Source organism: Tachysurus vachellii, chromosome 7 (assembly GCF_030014155.1).
Source record: "Tachysurus vachellii isolate PV-2020 chromosome 7, HZAU_Pvac_v1, whole genome shotgun sequence".
Classification (NCBI taxonomy): Eukaryota; Metazoa; Chordata; class Actinopteri; order Siluriformes; family Bagridae; genus Tachysurus; species Tachysurus vachellii.
Window position 1 is genome coordinate 25183479 of NC_083466.1, and position 18109 is coordinate 25201587.

Here is an 18109-nt window from a genome sequence, read left to right on the forward strand (position 1 = left end):
TGGCACATAATATGCAAAACTTTATGATTGTTATACATTTAAACACAGATCTCTAGCATCCATAAAGGCAGCATAAAGTGTAAAAAAAGCTTAAACATGTGACATTTTTATTCACTTAACTCTGAAACATACAAGACTTTAAGCTCAATTCAGGATGTGGTACAAAAGTATAAAAAAAATACTTTCTGGATTTCTACATCATTCAGTTGAGAATTCAGTTGTTTGACTGACTATGGTCTTGATACTGATGATTGGTACATACACAAGACACAATAAGTAACCCAAAATGAAAAGATGATGAAACTTATTGACATCCCATTAATGTCTTTTACATAAAGAAAACCATAAAATATTTCTAATCCTAAATGTTTTTTTTCCAGCTGAGTAATGCAGTGGATTAATATAAAATTTCAAAGTGAATCATAAAATATGAAAACATATCCAATACAGAATATATCAGGCGCTGGGTTTGTAGGTAGAGTTCAGCTCCTCTCTCAGCTCAGCAGTGTCTAAAGGTCTCACAAAGGCAACAGTGTGAAAAGCAAAAATCGTGAGGCAAAGATATCATATGTAAGAGATAGATATAGACTTCACATCAAAACAGAACAAATTCACTCAGGCACAGATCAACATGTAGATAATTCACATAAAGGCAACAGTGACAGATATCAGGCATTTACTGATAATCAATTATGCAATATATTAGGATTTTTTTTTTTATGAAAGGGACGAGTGCTAAGGATTTGCTTCTTAACCAAATCAAGTTTTACCTTTTACTAAAATCCTCTAGCAAGATACATCTTAGCTAGTTAAATATCTCAGAAAGAATACGGTTTTGTTTTAATCTTATTGACAAGTAATGTTTAAAAAAAAACACACAAATCAAGCATGAATTTATCTTCCTACAAATGAATAGTGACTGACCTTGATAGAGGTAGCTAGCTAACAGCCTAATGGCATGCATGTAGTAAGGTAAGCTAACTTAGAAGATTGCTAGCATCTTACATAGAAGCTGCACAACACATGTAAGCTAAATAACTTTACTTAACTTGTGACAGCAGTTAGCAGTTTGTTTTAAATGACAACACTAAGCTAGGTGGCTAATTTCACCAAAAGTTTTGCTTTGGTACAATGAAAAGATTTCTTTTTTATAAGGAATAGGTATCGTTTAGCCGCCTAAAGTCTTGTTAATTTCTTTAAGGCACATGACTCTAATCCCATTATTTGTTTTGGATTTATAGAGGAAATTTTGTGACATGAAAATTGACTATCGGAACATCCCTGGTGAAAAGATGGAAACATTCAGTGGCTCTTCTTAAGTTTTTCGACTTTTCAAGCACGGACAAACACGAGTCGTGCGGAGTACACCAGATCTGCCACGTAGATCAGGAAGTTAATGCCTGTCAGAACGGCTATGATCACCAGTTTATCCCAATTGCAGATATCTTGACCTTGACTGCAATGATCAGGTCTCCGAGAATGTCCGTTGTGCCGATTGTCGAACTTAAACACAGGCCAGATAATGGTAGCACTGAGGTACATCCCAACAGCCAATAGGGCATAAGCAGAGAGGAAACGGGCAAATGGGAACGGAAGGAAGCCGGTACATTCTCCAACGCACATCACCACGATGCCAGCAGATATGATAAAGCAAATACAGTAAACAGCCATGCACCACTTCAGTGCTGCATGTTGATCATACGACACAGGATTACTGATAAACACAAAAATTACGCTGGCTACGAATGTCTCGCAGACCTTCAGGAGGCCTGGCACTGTCGACATGTAGGCGGCCACTTCACCAGGACGGGCCCGCGTCAGGCTCACTTCCACTAGGTATGCCACTGTGGCCAGGCAAGAGAAAACGGTACTGACGATCCTGTAGTCACGCATCTCAGCGCCATAGGAATAATTGCTCCTGAGGAAGTACAGTGGGAAAATGATGGAAGCGGAGAGGCAGAAAAGACTGGCATAGCATGCCATCGTGATGGGAAAGTTGGTCCACGAGACAGGTGCACGTGTCTGGAGGTTCAGGAGCTCCACAATTAGTACCAGCAGCGTGCCGATGAAGCTGAACACCCAGCAGAACATGCACCAGTCGAACATGCCGCCACGTAGACCCGCGCCGTGAGCGGCCACGCTGAACGCCACACATGTGAACAACAGAGCAGCCAGACGGGCCCACATTACCCGTGAAGTCTGCAGCACAATCAAGGGCATGATTATAAATGGATGGAGGACTTGGATGATGTCTTTCAAGTTGGTCAAAGACTCAAAGACAAGCTAATGAGATTTAATCAAAGTCGATTGTCCAATGCCAGGCAAAGTAGAACCATAAATCACTTCCTCTGATTGGTGCAGGGAGTAATCTGGACTTTCTATTTCAGGAAAACCTGCAAGTAAAAAAAACATCAAGGTCAGCATTCAGTGCTAAATGTGTGTAAATGTCTAGCCATGTGCAACTCATTACAGACATACATGCAATTAACTAAAATTGCAGAAAATAATACATGCATATTCCTGAGAATCTCAAGGCCTTGATTAACCAGTTAACCAGGTAAAAGATTTGAACAATCAACCTTAGGGTAGTTATTTTAAAACGTGTTTTTCTACAGTTCCACTTACACCTTAGACACTAATTTTCATTTTGTAATAGTTGTAAATCACAACTTTGTTGTACATAATTTTTTTTTTAACTATTACTAACCAGCCAGTAACACAGTTACCAAAACTGTGAAGCTACTTTTTTTACTCTTTTACCATAAACCAAAAGCTACTTTTGTGAAAATGCTTTTTTCAGTAGTACATATTTAGATTTAAATTTACCTGTGAAATTAGTTTTTTTATTTTATATACAGCATAATCACAATTAAAATTCAAATGGACAAAATGAACAGAAAAAAAATATGTTTTGTTCTACATGTTCTAGAGCAAATGATAAAGGTTGTATGTGTACATCTTGAGCTATAATTTACATATGACTGCATTAAAACAATATTTGTTTTATAGTTAAGTTAATAGTTTGTATACTCAAACAAAACTGGTGTATAAGTGCTTGAGCTCGACCGGTGTAACCAGCTACTGACCACAGAAACAGTTGACCCTGTGTGAGCATGATTAGATCTGCTGTACCATCACACAAACCCTATGCACTGACAAAGCAAGGAATCAACCAAATGACACAGCCTGCTTTCATTTGTATGCATCATGCACATGGACTTCCAATTTATTACACACAAATGCGCCACCATTATTGACACATCCATGCTCTTTCACACCAGGCCTCCCTTCACACGTTATGCATCTCATGTCATGAGTCATGAGCGTGTTGGATATGTTAGCGCAATGTCACTTCCTCTTAGAGTTTAGAGTTTAGAGACTTTAGAGTTTAACCAATGTAGTGTTACATCAAGGAATTGTTAATCTAGTCTACACTACATCGAATCTTCCACATGGTACAAACAATGTACATGCCTTCAAAGTTACAATTGGGTATTAAGGTCTAATTATGTACATTAATGATGTTTCTCTTGGAACTAAAGGTTAAAATACATCTGGATTCTTAAGAGTTTGTGTCATAGCCTGTGTACAAACTACTATCCCTGACATAGGGACAATAGTAATAACTGTGTACCTTAAAGCGTGTTTAAGGGTTCGTGGATAGTTAAGGATTCTTAGCTTTCTAAAAAGGATTTGACTTGGAACCCTGTCTATAAGGGATACCCTGCCTTTAATGTTCTTCATAGAACCTACAAACCTTGTCTGTGATTGTGTATCTACATTGTTGTAGATACACAACAATTGGTATGTACTACAATAGGTACATACCAATAGGTTAGGGGGCCAAGCACATATTGTTATTCCATCAACACAATTTGTGACATTTGGCATACTGATTGGATAGGGTCTAAGGAAGATTCTGACTAAATTTGGAACGAGTGCTGCCAGGAAAGACCCTTCAACACTAATCCCCGTCACAATATCCATCAGCCCGGTGTCATCTGTGGAGGCCTTCAAGTTTCTGAGCACTACCATTTCCCAAGACCTGAAATGGGAGTGCAACATAAACGCCATCATCAAAAAGGCCCAGCAGAGGATGTACTTTCTACATCAATTAAGGAAGTACGGTCTGCCACAGGAGCTGTTGATGCTGTTCTACACTGCAGTCATAGAATCTGTCCTGTGCACATCCATCCATCACCATCTGGTTTGGTGCAGCAACAAAACAGGACAGAAACAGACTGCAACACACAGTAAAAACAGCAGAAAAAATAATTGGCGCCCCCTGCCCATTCCCCAGGACTTGTATGACACAAGAACCAGAAACCAGGCAGGAAAAATCACTACTGACTCTTCGCATCCTGGACACAACCTCTTTCAGCTCCTCCCTTCTGGCAGGCGCTACAGAACTTTGCTTACTAAAACTGCCAGACACAGGAACAGTTTCTTTAACCCAGGCAATCACCCTGATCAACAACTCACCATAACTATATTCACTGCTTCATATCTATAAGTACTGCATTATCAGGACTGTCAGTCATCACATCATCTGTATATATTACACACACTACTGCTGCTGTATATTGTACAAAAAGCATAATATCGCACAATATTGTTATTTGCACTCCCACACTTTATGTACATTACTGATCGTTCATAGTCCATATTCATATTTTATATATTTTATTCATTCTATATCCATATTTTATACTCATTCTGTCTATATTGTATCTCATCATCTGCATTGTTTTCTTGTATAGTATAGTGTTATTTATGTCTGTACTTTTGAGAGTCACAAACTGCTGGAACCAAATTCCTTGTGCGTGTCAACACACTTGGCCAATAAACCTGATTCTTATTCTGATTCAATGCTCTAGGGCCACCATAGGGTCAAATTTGGAAGTATCCTTTTTGTACCATATTTGGAGTTTTGAACCATGTGTCCAAAATTTAAAAGCCATTTTCATCTTGGATTTTGTCCAAAATCTTTTGTCCAATATGGAGTGCAGAGTAAGCCTTACAAACGTTTCAGAATAATTTTGATTACTTCAAATGGTTTTCCTATAATGGACCAATTATTCTGACAGCAAACACGATGTAAGGCTTGTATCTCAGCAAGGAATTTGTACACTGACATAAATCTTGGTTGGCATCTTCAGGACTATGACCTGAGGCTGTGCAACAAATGTCTTGCCACCATCAACTACTTGTCAAAGGTTACAATAACATGCTCCAAATGCTTTTTTTGTCCACCAAAATCTTCACCAAATTTGGCTTACTTCTCAACACTTGTCTAAGCGTCAAAGTCACAACAGACAACATGACAGTTCACAGAAGTAGCAGCAGCTGAAGCAGCAAAGCCACCCTGCTGCCCATTTGTTCATCTAGAGTGTAGATTCTAGACCTTTCATCCTACAGACAGGGAATTCCACCATTGTCTGTGGTCAAAATATATACATCATGAGTGAAACTGCAAATAAACACAAACAAATGGAGTGAATACAAGTGAATGTGATAACTGTGACAACTGCAAGATACAATTTTGCAATTTCATGGTATATGCAATAATGAAGAAAACAGTAGGTTGCATAGAAAATAACTTATTTTAAAATAATAAAGATTTTCAAAATCACACAGGTGACATTATGTCACAGTTGTGAGTTACAATGTCACAGCTGAGTGATATAAATGTCACGTTTTTATGTCATAATTGGAAATTAAAAAGGTTAAGAATACAGAGTTGTAATTGTGAGATATGTTGCAGTGGCAGGATATATTACTTGCATTTGGTAGACGCCCTCATGCACTTCCATTTTTTTTTCTAATATATACAATGAACAGCTGAGGGCTAAGGGAGGGTCTGTTCCAAGGACTCAGTAATGGCGCTGCTGGCATATGAGGTTACGAGTTTCCATTAAGTAATCCATACACCCACTCATCCATCCATCTCTCTCCCTCTCTGTCTCTGTGTGTGTTAGTGTGTGAGTATGTGTGTGTGTTTGTGTGACTGTGTGTGTGTAAGTGTGTGAGTGAGTGTGTATGTGTGTTAGTGTGTGTGACTCTGTGTGTGTGTTAGTGTGTGTGTGTATGTGTTAGTGTGTGTGAGTTAGTGTGTGTGTGTGTGTGACTGTGTGTGTGTTAGTGTGTGAGTGAGTGTGTATGTGTGTGTGTTCATGTGTGACTGTGTGTGTGTGTGTGTGTGTGTGTGTGTGTGTTCGGATGCTGTAGTTGAGGGCGGATGTGGTGAAGGTGTGGCTCATGAACCGACCGTGTTCATTGCGCCGGGAGAAAAACCTTTATAGCGGGGTGTGTGTGTGTGTGTGTGTGTGTGTGTGTGTGTGTACACGCCTTAACATTTTGCCTTTGGGTTTTAACACTCGGTGTTGAATTGATCAGGTTCGTTCAAATCAATGTAAACAAATTCTTTAAATAAAAAAAGAACAATTCAGCTTCCAATGATGACATTAATCTCTCTCTCTCTCTCTCTCTCTCTCTCTCTCTCGCTCTCTCTGTGTGTGTGTGTGTGTGTGTGTGTGTGTGTGTGTGTGTGTGTGTTTAAAAGTTAAAAGGCTCCATTCCTAAAGGCGATAAGGAGGAATTCATGTAGTTCCTGTATGTAACGGTCACTGCTCCACAATAAAAGTTTATCCGCAGTTTTCTTCAGAAAAACAAGTCCAAAACACACAGATGTCGCAAATCAAAGTAAATAAACCCGAGCGGGACTGAAACTTACCACTTGGGGCTGTTTGTCTGCGTTCTGGGGCTTTTCTTTAGCAGGAGATCAGCGTGGTATGTGAGAAATCTTCCCCCAGACTCGCCTCTGCTTCTCTTCCTTTCCAGGACTGAGAGAGATCCACGCCCAGAAAAGACCAAATTAGGTTACACACACACACACACACACACACACACACACACACACACACATGCATACTCACACACACTCTCTCTCTCTCTCTTTCTCTCTCTCTCTCTCTCACACACACACACACTCTCTCTCTCACACACACACACTCACACATACACACAGACACACACACACAGACACACACACTCTCTCTCACACACACACACACACACACACACACACACACACTCTCTCTCTCTCTCTCTCTCTCTCTCTCTCTCTCTCTCTCACACACACACACACTTCTGCTCTGTCATTTGTCTCAGGATCTGTACGTGACCCTTTTATTAACCCTTTGTTCCACAGTGATGCTGAAAACTCCATTCTGATTGGTCAGATTCATATCCTTCAGTTTATAATAATAATAATAATAATAATAATAATAATAATAATAATAATAATAATAATAACTATATGTTTCTCTTAAAAAAAACACCTCATACACAGGGAAGCCTAATTAGAAACATATTTTTAAAACTTCATGCCGGTGCTTTTTTCCACCCTGGGAAAGTCCTCAGGTCAGAGGATTTTGTGTTTGCCAGTTTTGTTGCTGCTTTATTAACTTCAGTAGAATATAAAGGTGTTTGCAGAATGTTCACAGCTGCTTTAATATAAGTGACAACCTCTTTTTTATGGACGTTCCACAACGTTAATGTATCTAAAAAAAAAAGGTTAATTTACTTAAACATTAAGCATTGTAATCATTTACAAATCGCATAAATCATCTTTGATATACTGTTAAAGAAAATAGACATTTATTATTAGTAGTTATTAATCAGTGCTTTGCACTGAGCTGCATGACATCACCATTTTGTTCATACTTCTCCTAAAATAGTAGACCCCTTTTATTCCATCCATCCATCCATTTTCTACCGCTTATCCGGGGCCGGGTCACGGGGGCAGCAGTCTGAGCAGGGACACCCAGACTTCCCTCTCCCCAGACACTTCCTCCAGCTCCTCCGGGGGAATACCGAGGCGTTCCCAGGCCAGCCGAGAGACATAGTCCCTCCAGCGTGTCCTAGGTGTTCCCCAGGGCCTCCTCCCGGTTGGACATGCCCGGAACACCTCCCCAGGGAGGCGTCCAGGAGGCATCCGAAACAGATGCCCGAGCCACCTCAGCTGACTCCTCTCGATGTGGAGGAGCAGCGGCTCTACTCTGAGCTCCTCCCGAGTGACCGAACTCCTCACCCTATCTCTAAGGGAGCGCCCAGCCACCCTGTGGAGGAAACTCATTTCGGCCGCCTGTATCCGGGATCTTGTCCTTTCGGTCATGACCCAAAGCTCACGACCATAGGTGAGGGTAGGAACGTAGATCGACTGGTAAATAGAGAGCTTCGCCTTGTGGCCCTTTTATTCCATCCTTATTTATTCCACTATCATTGTTTTTGTGCTCACAATTAATTTGACGTCAAAATAGTATTTGGTCCAACAGTGTTTTAATGGTGAAGAAAATGTAAATATATAAAACTGTTGCTTGAAAGTTTGTGATCCTATTAGAAATTTCTATATTTTGTGCACAAATATGATCTAAAGGTTCATCAGATATTCTCACAAGACCTAAAAGAAGACAAAGTGAACCAATGAAACAAATCAGACAAATATATTACACTTGGTCATTTTTTTTATTCAGGAAAACAATCCAATATTAGGTATCTGTGAGTGGCAAAAGTATGTGAACCTTTATGGTTAGTACTTAATTTGAAGGTTATATTAGAGTCCATCTGTTTTCAATCAATGGGATGACAATCAGTTTTCTGTGAGAGCCCTGTTTTATTTAAAGAACAGAGATATACAGTATCAAAGTCTGATATTCACAACATGGATTTGTCTTTATCTGTGGAAGTGAATCATGGCAAAAACAAGACAGATTTCTGAGGCCTTATAAAAAGATTTTGGAGAATTTGGACTTCAAAAATCTATAGTCAGATAGATTCTGTACAAATTTAAGACCATTGCTACCAACAAATATCAATCCAAAACCAAGACATGTTAAAGTCTGTTGGCTCAGAAAAGAACCCAGAGGAACTTCTTGGCAACAAAAGGCTTCTTTTACTTTTCCTAATGTTAATGTTGGTGAGTCTGCCATCAGGTGAACACTGACTATCTTGGTGTGTTTATGTGGACAAGCCAGAGGAGTAATTTGTGGAGAAATGAGATGAAAATAAATCTCATTGGTTCAAATGAGAAGCGTTATTTTTTGGAGAAAGGAAAATACTGAATTCCAGCATAAGATCCGTATACCGTCTGTGAAACATGGTGGTGGTAGCATCATGCATTGGGCCTATATTGCTGCATCTGGTCCAGGACAGTTTGCTGTCATAATGGAACAATTAATTCAGAACTATACAAGTGAATTCTAATTAAAGATAAAATGACAGGGCATCTGTTGGTGAACTGAATATTAAGAGAAAATGGGTCATACACTAAGACCATGATCACAAGCAACCGAGTCTGTCTACCAAAGATTGATTAAAGAGGAACAAATATGATGTTTTGTAATGGCCAAATCACCTAATGACCTTAACCCAAAAGAAAAACTGTGAAAGAACCTGAAGCAAGCAGTTCATATGAAGTTCATCAAAATGCCATCTGAATTCACGTTTTTTGCCAGTCATAGATATGTACTGGATCATTTCTCTCAATAATTATATGAAGAAGTATAATATTTTGGGCTCAATTTTTTTGATTGGGTTCATTTTGTTTACTTTTATGATTTGTGTGAAAATCGGATGATGTTTTGAGTCATATTTATGCAGAAATATTAAAATTTCTGAAAGGTTTACAACTTCCAAGCCACACTGTATGTGGTCTAAGTATATTCGGTTATAGAGGCAATCATGGGTATTACTAGATATAGTATATATAACAATTCGAGGGTTATAAAGCTTTCCTGTAGAACCAGCAGATTTCCGCTGTGCACGTGTGAGGGTGAGTTTCACATAAGCCTCTTATTCCACTTTGCTTGCACAGCTGAAACAGCAAGACCATTGTGTTACCTGATGTGCGTGTTCAATGTACGTGGTGCATTAGTACCGATTTTGGTTCAAATGCACACATTCTAGGAGATCTAGGATTTGAAAAAGTTCTGCAAAATAAATCTGAATGAATGAAACGACATTAAGATGATATCAGCGTAAGCAGTCAGTTGTTGAAGCGTGATGCACAAAGTGTGCTCGCACTGCAAGCTAGAAAAAATCCACACAGTAATAAAGAGAACTGAAGACTTTAATTTCCAGGAACTAAAGAGATGACTAAATAATCTGGTCATCAACAGTGTCACAATGACCCACACTTCATCTCTTCTGTTTAGGTCATGCTGGTGCCTAACATAGAGTTTTGTTTTTTTAAAATATGAAAAAGCATTCTAATAATAAACCAGTACAAATTTTTAATTAGAGTTTTTATCAAATTATGTAGCTGTATTATCTCATGAATATCCTGAAAGGCCACTTTTGTAGGATTTTTTATTGGGATCCATTTGGGTTTCCATTCAGGTCAATATAGGAATTCAATATGTTTTATATTTATATTTTTAAGTATCTTAAAGATGCACTTTCCACTGATTTTTTTTAACGGTTTTTGACTGTGTTGCAATTTGTTACAGAATCTGCTGGTCAACCTGCAGTAACCTGGTAGAAGACTTTGCTTCCTTCTACCAGGAGAAGATTGAGGAAATCTGAGGAGATTGAGGAAATCTGCCGGACCTTCACTTCAGCCCCGACTGCACTTGTATCTCAGAGTATGGATTCCCCTACACCTTTGTTGTCAGTACTTGGTCCTCTTCTTTTCTCCCTGTATACTCACTCTCTTGGTGAAGTTATTTCCTCACGTGGGATCTCTTACCACTGCTATGCTGATGATACACAACTTATCTTCTCTTTCCCACCCTCAGATGCCACAGCTTCTGACCGGATCTCTGCATGTCTGGCAGAAATTTCATCATGGATGACTGCTCATCAGTTAAAGCTCAATCCTAGCAAAACTGAACTGCTGTTCATCCCAGGTGATTCATCCCCAGGTCATGATCTTGCTATATCCCTGCACAACGATCTGATCTCCCCTTCAGCCACAGCGCCCAACCTTGGGGTAACCATGGACAATCAACTGTCCTTTTCCTCTCATGTTGCTAATGTGACTCGCTCATGTCGGTTTCTTCTCTACAACATTAGAAGGATTCGGCCATTTCTGTCCTCACAGGCTGCTCAGGTACTTGTTCAGTCTTTTGTCATTTCTAGACTGGATTACTGCAACGCACTGCTGGCAGGTCTACCTATGAACGCAATCCGCCCTCTGCAAATGATCCAAAATGCAGCTACATGGCTTGTTTTCAACCTGCCTAAGTTCTTGCATACCACCCCGCTGCTGAGATCCCTCCACTGGCTTCCGGTAGCTACACGCATCAGATTCAAAACACTGATGCTGGCCTACAAAGCCAAAAATGGACCAGCTCCCTCTTACCTCAAAGCCCTCATCACTCCTCGCACTGCACCCCGCACCCTCCGATCTACCAGCACTGCTCGACTGGTTCCACCATCTCTCAGGGTAAGAGGCAAGTATACTACAAGACTCTTCTCTGTTCTGGCACCAAGGCGGTGGAATGAACTTCCCCTAGAAGTCCGGACAGCTGAGTCACTGGCTATTTTCAAGCGGCGGTTGAAGACCTACTTATTCAGGAAACACTTCAGCTAGCACTTCTTTCCTTATCTTTTGCATTAAAAAAAAAAAAAAAACCACCTTTGACACTTTTTCATTGTAACTTTGAACAAATGTTTTAAACTCATGGTATCTTAAGTATGTAACTTAGTGAGCCAGCATTAATGTATTCAATGTTAGAGATTTAAGCACTTATGTACGTCGCTCTGGATAAGGGCGTCTGCCAAATGCTGTAAATGCAGTAACACCATAAACCACAAGGGGGCACCAGAAACGAAAGCCCTTGTTCTGGGTGCTGACCAGAAAGCAAATAAGAGTGAATCTGTCCACTGTATGTAGTTTCTGAATTAATGTAAATTAAGTTGAGGTATTAAACATGGTTTAAATTTAATTGTCAGCCTAGTATACAGTATTTAAGTATTTATGCAGTAATTACTTTATAATATTCTCAATTTTATAGCCAAGAATTAAAAAAAAAATCATTACAAGCTAAATGCAATTTATTCATTCATTCATTTTTTCTACCGCTTATCTGAACTACCTCGGGTCACAGGGAGCCTGTGCCTATCTCAGGCGTCATCGGGCATCAAGGCAGGATACACCCTGGACGGAGTGCCAACCCATTACAGGGCACACACACACACACACTCTCATTCACTCATGCAATCACACACTACGGACAATTTTCACTTGTGCCAGCAGAGGAGAGAAGCCAAAGGGCATCAAACTCCCCTTCCTTCATTGTTGTGTGGGATAATGTGGCATTCCACCGCTCTGCTGCAGTCACAGAGTGGTTTGCGGCACATCCCAGGATGTCAGTATTATACCTGCCTCCATACTCCCCTTTCTTAAACCCCATAGAGGAGTTTTTATCTGCATGGAGGTGGAAGATGATGTTGATGAGAACTTGTGGCCAAATGCAAGAGAGAGAGCAGACTAGAACCATCACTGTAATTTAATATAATGAACAACTACACATGGGGCACGGTGGCTTAGTGGTTAGCACGTTCGCCTCACACCTCCAGGGTTGGGGGTTCGATTCCCGCCTCCACCTTGTGTGTGTGGAGTTTGCATGTTCTCCCCGTGCCTCGGGGGTTTCCTCCGGGTACTCCGGTTTCCTCCCCCGGTCCAAAGACATGCATGGTAGGTTGATTGGCATCTCTGGAAAATTGTCCGTAGTGTGTGATTGCGTGAGTGAATGAGAGTGTGTGTGTGTGTGTGCCCTGTGATGGGTTGGCACTCCGTCCAGGGTGTATCCTGACTTGATGCCCGATGACGCCTGAGATAGGCACAGGCTCCCCGTGACCCGAGGTAGTTCGGATAAGCGGTAGAAAATGAATGAATGAACAACTACACATGTTACAGTAATGTGTAGAATGTATTTAATTTATTCTTTTTTTATTATCATTGCAGCCCTGGAGTATTTTCATTCTTTTTTTCACCTTTTTGTTATAATTTTCAATAAGTACTATATTCATATGAAAAAATGAAATTTTGATTCATTTCTGATTCATTCGTGTTACAAATGCTTTCAATAAAGTGAAATTGTGTAACAGTATTCTATATGAAGAACTGATCTATGTGGAAAATCATTGAAACTTTAAAAAAGAAAAGTTCATCAATCATGTAATGCTTCCTGTTGTTAGTGGTTTTTTAGGTCAGCGTGTTGTGAATGAAATGTGTGCTTTCTGAATGAGAATTGTGGCCAGTGTATGTTGGTCTGAGTGGGTTTTGTAGGTGAGATTAACTGTTTGGCCAACATTCATGCTGGTAATGCAGACTGTGTGAAGAGTTTTGAAAATGTGGTTTCGATATTGAACAATGCTTGTTAGCAACTGAAAAAAACTGTAAGATATTTACATCTTAGAATGTTTACAGTGTGGTTTAATTCCAGTAATTAAGTAAGAATAAAGATAAAATAAGATCCCACATAATACATTTTAGCTAGAGGTATTTAAATTGATTTATTTAAAGGATATTTTTAATCAATTAATCAATTAAGGGGGGGCACGGTGGCTTAGTGGTTAGCGCGTTTGCCTCACACCTCCAGGGTTGGGGGTTCGATTCCCACCTCCGCCTTGTGTGTGTGGAGTTTGCATGTTCTCCCCGTGCCTCGGGGGTTTCCTCCGGGTACTCCGGTTTCCTCCCCCGGTCCAAAGACATGCATGGTAGGTTGATTGGCATCTCTGGAAAATTGTCCGTAGTGTGTGAGTGCATGAGTGAATGAGAGTGTGTGTGTGCCCTGCGATGGGTTGGCACTCCGTCCAGGGTGTATCCTGCCTTGATGCCCAATGACGCCTGAGATAGGCACAGGCTCCCCGTGACCCGAGGTAGTTCGGATAAGCGGTAGAAGATGAATGAATGAATGAATAATCAATTAAGAGTTTCTGATTTCATCAAATCAGTCAATGTGTGCATGTACCTATATGTACTGTAGCCTAGTGTTTAAGGTGTTTGGCTACCAATCAGAAGGTTGTGAGTTCAATCCCAGGACCACCAAGCTGCCACTGTTGGGCCCCTGAACAAGGCTCTTAACCCTCAATTGCTCAGTTGTATAAAAATGAGATAATGTAAGTCGCTCAACAGATAATGCTGACAACAGACTCCAGGATGTGTACTGCTCACAGTGCCTGAGGAAAACCGAACAAAATCACTTTAGACCTTAGTTGCTGAATACACGATCTCTTTTCCAGATTCCAGGGTTATAGGAGTGTCCAGTCATGAACAAGGTGACTAAAGAAGAAAGCTGTTAGCCTCCTAAACGGCCTGTCGCATAAATTCATTCCTATTATTAATGCCACTGAATGGCTTTCTAGGTCTATTACATGTCAAACGTATATCTTTCCTCCATTTACTTATGTTGTATTTTGAATAGCATTTTTTTGTTTGTCACACTGACTTGTGTGTGTGTGTGTGTGTGTGTGCGTGTGTTTATTCTGTGCATTATCTATCATATAATGATATATACAGCTTAATATGTTCACATGTTCAGTCCTGTGTTTTCTCCAGTTTCATATATTTCCTTTCACACTCAAAGTGCTATCCACAGTACGTTGCCATTTTACGCTCCGGATTCACCATGACCAGGATAAAGTGCGTACAGAAAGTATGGGAATGAAGCATCTCCATGCTTTCTTTCTGTGCTGTTGAGTAACAGTAATAAGAATACTAACTTGTGATCCATGTTGTAGAAAGGACATTATTTACATTTACACTATTTACTCTCCAGTGTCACCCGAATGATAATGGGTTCCTTTCTGAACCTGGTTCCTCTTAAGGTTTCTTCTTCAGATGTAAAAAAGCATTTCACTGCATGTCGTACTCTGTACGTATGTATATGTGACAAATACAATTTGATTTGATTTGATGTGCTCTCAGGGAGTTTTTTCCTGCCGCCGTCACCTCCGGCTAACTCGTTAGTGATATGGATAGATATATAGTTTCATAAATTTTAAGTCAATCTCTCACTCTCTCACTCACTCATCTGCTACCGCTTATCCGAACTACCTCGGGTCACGGGGCGTGACCTCATGATCTCAGGCGTCATCGGGCATCAAGCCAGGATACACCCTGGATGGAGTACCAACCCATCACAGGGCACATACACACTCTTTTAAGTTAATCTTTTTTTTTTTTAATTAATTTTAAACTTTAATTGTATGTATTAATTTATTTATTTGCATCCTTCTTCTTCTTCTTCTTCTTCTTCTTCTTCTTATTATTATTATTATTATTATTATTATTATTATTATTATTATTATTACTATTATTATATGGGATATAGTGGTTAAGGTGTTGGACTATCAATCGGAAGGTTGCGAGTTCGATTCCTACGTCCACCAAGCTGCCACTGCTGGGGCCCTGAGCAAGGCCCTTAACCCTCAATTGCTCAGTTGTATAAAAATGAGTTTAAAAAAATGTAAGTCGCGCTGGATAAGGGTGTCTGCTAAATGCTGTAAATGTTAAAATGTAAAAATATTTATTGCTTTTTTCTCTCTCTCTCTTCTCTTTCCATACTTTTGTAAAGCTTCTTTGAGGCAATGGGAAATTGTTAAAAGTGCTATACAAATAAATTGAATTGAATTGAATTGAATTGATGGGGGCACGGTGGCTTAGTGGTTAGCACGTCTGCCTCACCCCTCCAGGGTTGGGGGTTCGATTCCCACCTCCGCGTTGTGTGTGTGGAGTTTGCATGTTCTCCCCGTGCCTCGGGGGTTTCCTCCGGGTACTCCGGTTTCCTCCCCCGGTCCAAAGACATGCATGGTAGGTTGATTGGCATCTCTGGAAAATTGTCCGTAGTGTGTGAGTGAATGAGTGTGTGTGTGTGTGTGTGTGTGTGTGTGTGTGCCCTACGATGGGTTGGCACTCCGTCCAGGGTGTATCCTGCCTTGATGCCCGATGACGCCTGAGATAGGCACAGGCTCCCCGTGACCCGAGGTAGTTCAGATAAGCGGTAGAAAATGAGTGAGTGAGTGAGAAGTTCTGAACACATTGTGGAGACACCAGCACTGTTGTCCTTGCAGTTCTTCTGTCCCACCTGAAGATGGCGACAGTGAGTATGTTTGTCTCCACTCCAGCGATGGTGCAGATCTTTGTTGCAGTCTGTACCTGTGCTGTACTTTAAAACAGATTCCCGGTGAAGCACACAGACCAGTGTGGAGATGCTGAATGGATGCAGCCGGAGATCGAGTCCTGAAACACAACAGGCGGATGTGTGAAACCATGGAATCTGATCCTGGACCAGTTTCAGACTGACCTCATGAAGCTTAATGACTGAATCGTTTTTAGGAATTTTATCAGCGTTTTTTAATTTTTTTATTTGGATATTGGAAGTTTGCTTACGGCTCGACTCAAAGCTTTCCTTCATTGAATGATCTGAAGCTACACCAGTTAGCTAAAGGAGATTACACGGGGCCTGCGAAGGATTTACCCGAGACGTAGCCGAGAGAGGAGCTCTGCATTCCGGCGTCACGTTAACGCAACACCGTGGATTTGATCCGGCCTGCAATTCTGGACGCAGATTACTATAATATCCCGCTTTTAGATTCCACTTTTTTCCTTTAAACTTTCGAAATATTGCATTTAATATCGAATTCAACAAACAAAGATGGCAACAAATAGCCAAATTTATGGATCCCTATTTACTTTAAATGATTAACGACCCTGTTTGGAGCTAGCTAGCACGCTAACAAGCTAGCAAGCTAACAGGCTAACAAGCTAACACTACTTGCAGATTTCTGGCTTGTTTTGCAGGCAAAAATAACGTAGTTACATTTTTTTTTGCTTCTATGAGCAAAAATAAATTGCGACAGTTTATTTAATGGGTGCACTTTAAAAGAAAAAATATATATATTTTAAAATTAGTATTTTTTCCCCTTTCAGTCACCTTGTTTACAACATTGTCAGCCGAGGCTTCAGGGCACAGCAGAGTTCAGTGACATTTAACAAGGATTAATATCTTTTAATTATATTATTTTCACTATGAAACATTATTACCTACTGATTTAAGCATGCACTAATGTTAAACTTTACTTTAAAGCAAAAAAAAAATGGATGAACTATGATGAACAGCAACACATTCAAGTGTTGTTGATGTTTCTAAATTACAAATAACTCTAAAATTAAGGCTCACACTTTATTTTCTGGCCTCGTGATCATCTAATCAACTTAGACTAAGGTCAAAGCAGAAAGGAAATGTTAAATCTGTCCGCTAGATTGTTTGTTGTCCCAAATCTAACGCTTTAAAGTGAGTGCACAGAGGTACCATTTCTTTACCGTCTCAGCTTGCAGACAGAGATGATGTACACCAGGATCATCGCCATGGCCTGAAGATAGAAATAAACTATACATACAGCGAGTAAAGTGAAAACTTTGCATCTCTGTGAATGAGTCAAGAGCGAGGAAGAAGACTAAAGAGATGACCACACGCTGACTACACTTTCACTACACGTACTCGAGTGGTCAGGCTTCGGGAGCCGCGCAGACATGAGTGTCCGACCTCCGACCTCGACTCTGGACAGGTATGAGTCGGTGTGATCCGTCGCTCCGTGAACGAAACGAAACATAACGAATAAAAAGGTTTTAGTGTGAGCAGTACAGCAAAATCTGATAGTCTCTTGTCTTAAAACTCCATGGAATGAAACAAGCCGTTCTCTCCTACACTTGATGTGTATGTAAGACAACACCGAGGCATGCTGTCGCAGGAAAATAATCAGTCGTGCAGCCTGACACGAAGCTACGTTACTGAATCCACCTTCATAATACAGGAATTATTAACCTATTAATAAAAAATCGTGTGATTAGAGCAGCTATAAACAATCATTTCCTTTCTCCCGTTTCAAACCTCTGACACTGGAGACTCCTTCTGTCTGTCGAGGCTAAACAGGCATCTTCTTAAGCAAGTTAATATGTAGTTAGTTTGTTTACTGTTACGAAGTTTAACATACAGAATCGTACGGAAATCGTGACGGGTCGCAGTTTGTTTACCAACATCCTGAACGAGAGACTGGAAATTGTTGGAAGTTTCAAGTCGAACGATAACACACTTTTTTT

At 40.2% G+C, this 18109-nt stretch overlaps 2 protein-coding genes across 4 annotated transcripts in view; one reads left to right on the top strand and one right to left on the bottom strand.

The window, feature by feature from the left end:
• LOC132848975 (myeloid-associated differentiation marker homolog) lies at nucleotides 1-6876 on the bottom strand. Its single transcript, XM_060875107.1, has 2 exons — nucleotides 6734-6876; nucleotides 1-2393 (listed from the first exon to the last, which is right to left on the bottom strand). The coding sequence occupies exon 2, from the start codon at nucleotides 2218-2220 to the stop codon at nucleotides 1333-1335; it is 888 nt and encodes a 295-aa protein (XP_060731090.1). The 5' UTR covers nucleotides 2221-2393; nucleotides 6734-6876; the 3' UTR covers nucleotides 1-1332.
• A 9246-nt stretch (nucleotides 6877-16122) lies between these two features.
• Nucleotides 16123-18109, top strand: part of arhgef11 (Rho guanine nucleotide exchange factor (GEF) 11) — a 35257-nt gene continuing 33270 nt past the window's right edge. For all 3 annotated transcript variants that reach the window (XM_060875113.1, XM_060875114.1, XM_060875115.1), the window contains exon 1: nucleotides 16123-17577. In XM_060875113.1, coding sequence (XP_060731096.1) covers nucleotides 17543-17577 — 35 coding nt within the window. In that variant the 5' untranslated portion in view covers nucleotides 16123-17542. The remainder of the gene's footprint in view (nucleotides 17578-18109) is intronic.

What these genes read in the sequence shown, in the direction of transcription:
- LOC132848975 (XM_060875107.1), bottom strand. Translation starts at nt 2,220, where the DNA reads ATGCCCTTGATTGTGCTGCAGACTTCACGGGTAATGTGGGCCCGTCTG.